Source organism: Halyomorpha halys, unplaced genomic scaffold (assembly GCF_000696795.3).
Source record: "Halyomorpha halys isolate HHAL.00 unplaced genomic scaffold, Hhal_1.1 Scaffold1287.1, whole genome shotgun sequence".
NCBI lineage: Eukaryota > Metazoa > Arthropoda > Insecta > Hemiptera > Pentatomidae > Halyomorpha > Halyomorpha halys.
This window is the reverse complement of record NW_027112028.1, coordinates 88,218-94,141: the sequence shown is the minus strand read 5'-3', so window position 1 is coordinate 94,141 and position 5,924 is coordinate 88,218. Positions and strand designations below refer to the sequence as shown.

At 28.7% G+C, this 5,924-nt stretch overlaps 1 protein-coding gene across 1 annotated transcript in view; it reads left to right on the top strand.

Moving 5' to 3' along the window:
* Positions 1-4,659, top strand: part of LOC106689156 (nicolin-1) — a 6,144-nt gene extending 1,485 nt beyond the window's left edge. Inside the window, exons 2-3 of the mRNA XM_014434006.2 lie at positions 1,216-1,427; positions 4,224-4,659. Coding sequence (XP_014289492.1) covers positions 1,216-1,427; positions 4,224-4,472 — 461 coding nt within the window. The 3' untranslated portion in view covers positions 4,473-4,659. The remainder of the gene's footprint in view (positions 1-1,215; positions 1,428-4,223) is intronic.
* The last annotated feature ends 1,265 nt before the right edge of the window (positions 4,660-5,924 follow it).

The window sequence follows — 5,924 nt, the reverse complement described above, 5'->3', positions numbered from 1 at the left end:
ATTTATCTGAAATACATTTTCTGTGTAGATTCTAATAATTACTCAATTTTGAATATTAAGATAGATGACAATGTATATTTCTTTTTATCTATTATTAAGATATAAAAGAATTATTATCTGATGAAAAAAATTATGAGGGACCATGTAAGTAATGTCATAAACGGTTATACCAAATATCATGCTAAACTCTTCCCTCAGTTCTACTTAAATAGTTCAACGCAAATGAGGTAAACAGGAGATTTGATGAAGAATATATTATTTTGTATTTCTATTTATATTTTTAACTGAATACTCATTCAGTTTCAATTTTAGTTTACTGATTTAAATTTTGTTAGGAATGGTCTTTTGATTAAGTTAGAAGCATTGATCGATTTCATATACAGAGGGTGTAGCACAGGACTCGTGGCTTCAGAGTCTCTAATGTTAGTTTTTAATTCCTTGTGCAAAGAAATTATATTTTTATTGTTTGGAAATTTACACTTGTTTACAAAAAGAAAATTACATTATAGGCCAAGAATTTAAGCTTAAAGGTTTACAAAGCTATGCTGGTTCTATTTAATTGTAATTATTGCTTAACTAATTATATATTGTATGATGTACCTCAATTCAATTATTATTATAGTTTAAAAATCTTTAATTCCGTTCTTGGTTAATGTTACTAATTACAATTAGCTGGCTTTGTTCTTAGTTTCATTTGTTTTATTACATTGATGACATCCAAATATAGCCTTCAATAGGAGACCTATTCTTGAAAACAATATGTACTTGAAGTGTTTCTCTTATTATTCATTAACAAGTCAAAATTAAAATGCCTTCCTTAAATTTTAATTAGTCTTCTTTATTGAATCCTATTTGCTTATACCTTACTTAATGAGACAGTAATATATATTTTTATCCTCTTTATGTATTTGAATTTATCTTCTCATTTTATTTAGGTAAGTAATTAATAGTTAAGATCCATTGCCCATATCATAAATGAACTCAATTATAGAATAAGAAACCAACTGACATTTTTGTGAAATTATGTATACTATGGTTATAGCGATTAATATAATTTATTTAAGTGATTGTTTTCTTATAGAATATTGGGTTAAAATATGAAACCAATTCCAAATGCAGCCTTGAAAAATATTGACTTCAGAGCATTGAATGCTTTAGAAGTATTTTTTTTACTTGTTTGTAGTTTTTTGCACTTATATTGATTAATTTTTTTAGCAAAACGCTCAGAAAAAGCTGACAGAAAAAGGTCATGGTCATGCTCAATTTCCCAAAAAGTTCTCATGCCTAATCCTCATCTTGAAACTGGTAGTCATGATGTTTTCTCTATAACCCCTTCTGACTCGTGCATACCTTGGAACGATATTAGTGTTATGCGACTTATTTTGAGACAACCAAGTCCCCTTTGGATAACCTTCAAGATAGAAGAGGTATTGAGCATTGATTGTTACTATAATAGTACTTGCAAACATATAAAATTTAATAACATCAATTATTATTTTGATTTTTCACTTAACAACCATGACTAGATATATAATTTGTTGAAATTGGATATAATTATAGATGTAACTAATACTTACCTATAACTATACTTATCTAACCAGATTTAACTAAGGGCTATCTATCTATTCCAGCTAGAATGAGGAGTTTAAGATTTATTGTGCAGGTTCACCAGAAAATAAAAGTTAATCTTCCCAGATCAAATTGAAATAGTACCCCGATCTTGGTCATGTACAGATTGATTGTTTATTATTCATCAGTGATTTCAGTTGTGTCCCCCTTTATAATTTTTTCCATTAGCTGTGTTCCTTGTTAATTATCACCTGAAGATTTATCAACAGACCAGATGAGCCTTCTGTGTTGTATATATGTTTCTAAATATCTTATCAAATGAAAAGACCGAAGAGTATTCCTGCCACTTTGATCAGCACCATCTTATTAGATATAATCTGACAGTGTATTATCTAGAAGATGAGGAACATCATATTTCGATGGTTTGGGTCCATAAGTAAGAACAGAGCAGAGGAAATAAAATACTGAGTGGCTGAAGTTTGGTTAATATATGCCCATTCCTTTCCTTTTTAACCATCTCTTTTTCAACTTTGTTGACCAGGAACAGCAGCCCTGAAATCTTTTTAAAAGTACTTGGTTCCAGGATTTGAACTAAAAAGGATAATAGGCCTAAATGACTATTAAATTTCCCATTATGAAAATTTTAAAGTATTACTAATACTGTAATAATAAAATTTTAAAATTTAACTACATCTTTTCAAATAATTAACCTTTTCTTACTTGTTACATTCAAAGTTTTGGCTGATTAAAATAAATTTATAAATAATATTATTTATTTAATTTATTAAAAGGTTTCCTTGGCTTACAGCCTTTTGCCGGCTCAATTTGTCAAGTGGATATTGGAAATTTGGCTGCTATCTACTTGTGTATGGTTGCCAACCCTACATCCTAGGCAAGTTGTGTCCTTCGGTTGAATGACCCGCCTACCGGTATAGGGGTGCTTGATCACTGATAGGTTCTCACTTATTTTTTGTTAGTCATGCAGTACCCAATACCCTAGTGGTAACCAAGCTAGGTTGCGCTTATCTTTAGTATCAATGATAAATGTAATAGTCCACTTGGCTATCCCTTTCCATTATTTAGTTATATGTGTTGTGTCCTCCAACTATGTCATATTCCAATCCTCAGTATTCTCTCCTTCCAGTATTCTCTATTAGCACAGTCCATGGTTTCACCATATATTTGCAACCATATTACAACCAAAAATACTTATCAATTTATTCATCACATTATAGTTATATTTAAAATATTGCACATATATAGATTTAAATGTAACTCAGGTATTAGTACAAGGATCTGTACTTAATGGATTGTATGTTCTTATTTTATTTTTGTATTGAATATAATTCATTACAATTAATTACATGGTATGGTGTAGGTTATTATGTCGCGTATATGTTTAAGATGATGACCATATTTTTATGTTATAGAACTACACACATTCCTATATGTAGAACAAAAAAATATAGAGTTATTATGTTTATGACAGTTTAAATTATAATGGCTCATACATTTACTTATAACTTAGAATATTAGGAAGAATTGGAGATGTAGGTGAAAGAAGGGCTCACACTCCAAATATATGATTTCAGACATAAAATATTTTATCATATCAAAGCAATGATTTGTTCAAGAAATTTTCGCTTTTCAACTATACAACCCTAACTAAAATATAAATAATAATAAGGTCAATTTAGTTTTTACTAAGCTTAAAACTAAAAAATCAAAGAGATAGATTATGGGCCCTTCTCAGAGAAATGGTAAACTGGGACTGCAAAACTGCACTGCCTATAAAAAAAAGCTAAGAGATTTTGGAATGTACAAGATACGGTATAGCAGAAAAAGTAAAATACATGTCCTTGATTCCTGAAATTTATCACAGTAAAAGTTAATGTTTATTGAAGACATGAAATAAAAAAAAAAGTTTGGAATTCCCAAGCTCTAAGAACACGAATTATTATAAAAAGATATAGAAGTTCTCTTCGATGGTATCAGTAAAATAATCTTGTGGTTCCTCTTTGTTAATTAATATTACATTCATCCTACAGTATCAAGCTGTGTTTGAGACTGTAGTAGGTAAATATTAGGTAAGTATCAGTAAATAACTCCAATAGTTATTATACCTTTCCTGCTTTAGCAAAGGAATGGTAAAAATTCTTCATATCATTCACCTTTACATCCCTCTTTAAAGTGTACTGCTTGCAATCTTCCGAAATTCAGGACTTCAGGACATTTTTTCATTTATCTAAAGGGCTAAAACAATCCACCCTGAGAAACTGATATGCTACCAGTACATTTATACATAATGAGTTTTTTGGATTCAGAATTTTATTCCTTTAGATAATGAAATCTTTTGAAAGAAATGTTGCAGTGCTTTACACCATACAGACATTAATGTCTTGATATACGGTATAAACCTCCACAAAAGGCAATGTATTTTGAAGACATTACTTTTAAATAAGTCTCCACAGTTTTTATCACGTCTTTCCATTTAAATTTTGTTTTTACTAAGCCTAAGTATTCATATACACATTTGCCAAATGAATGTCCATGCTTATTTTTACAACAATTTATAGCCTCTTCTTGAATGCACCTCCTCAAATAAAACAATAATTATTAATTATTATAATTCACAACATAAATCTTTTGTTTAGGTGAATCTCTTTAAAAATTTACCACGAATAATACAAAGACCTACAGCAGATTCCAAAGAATTAGATAAGCTGCTAATACTTCTTAAGCGTCAGACTGTCTCTGCTCTCAATTGGCATCCATCTCAATCTATTGGTATAAGTGTTCCAAGTAATACTGAAGTTCAAAGTTCATCATCTTCTCCAAAACAATCTCCCAGTTGTGAGCAAACTTCTGGTGGTTATGAAATTCACAGATTGCCTTATAATTAATTTAAAAAACATTAATTTTTATAATTACAAGAAATTGTAAACAAATAATATTGGAAGCTTGTCTGAGTATTTATTTAATATAAGTATGTTTCACACAAAAATAGTTCAGTGATTTTTAAATTTTATATAACAATTCTATTTATATGAAAAAATATTAATGTATAAAATAATAAACTTTTGGACTTTAGTTGTCACTAAAATTCTTTATAATTTTAAGATTAATTTTAATTTAGATTAAAATATCACCACTGACAATATGTTAAGATATGCTATACACATTGTGATGTGCGTGTGCGCTATTAAATCATTCATAAAATTTTACTAGATTCAATATATAATAATAGAAGATTTATGAGTATTAAACTTTTTAATTTTTTTCTTTTTGAAAATGTACTTTTCAAGTACATCATCTGATAGGCTAAAGTGATCAATTACCTAAAAAAATGGTCTATTACACACGAGGAGCAGTATCCTGTGCCAGTCTTTCCATGGCTCTTATCTACTTACATGTTAATGGAAGTGAATCCCTCATCCAGGTCCTTTTCAGTCTTCTAATATTCTCTGGCATGAGAAATGTATCTTTTTCCTTAATAAATTTATTAGAATGGGCGTTTAGTTTATTATTAAATCATTTTAAGCAGGTCTGTATGTTTTCATTATCTGTTGGCATGCCTGATATGAAAATGTAGCCATTCTCAAATTTTGTTATTCTCAATAGTGATTATCTTAATTTTAGACCCAGATTTAATGGGGTCCATTTTTCTTAATATATTTAAGGTAAGTGTTGTTAATATTTAAATAATAGGGTATGTTTCATGGCTTACAGTAAATATGATATGAGATTTTCATAATTTATTCAAGTCCGAAGTGTATACCACTTGTATATAGTATTTGTATACTTATCTATATGTTTTGATGCTTAATCAATGTTACTTATTATTATTTTTTAAATAAAGCATTTACAAATAATAATTTCTTCTTTAGTGACACTAATCACTTTCAGCCTTGTGTTCTAACTGCTTAAATAAACTATGAACCAAACTTCTTGTTATCACAATAAAAATGCTTGATTGATGCTCTTTAAAAACTCTGTATTTTATATACTCTATATAAAAAATATATAGATACTCTAAAAAAAACCTGTATACATTTTATAGGGACTGATTGTGCTCTTACAGCAATCTCTAATTCTCTGACTGAAAACCTTCTGACTGCATAGTTACTTGAATAGTAGCCAAAGAGTGTTAATATTATAACTAATGGTTGATGGTGGCTGAAAACTTACTTCTCAGTTAAATTGTATAAAAGAGATTATATTCTTTAAATATGGCATACTTACTACATATTTGTGCCATAACTATAATTTTATTTTTAAAACTATTCAGTGATAGATATTACAATAAGCATGATTATGAGAGATAGTTGACCGTGGATGATAAATGAGGAGAAGAT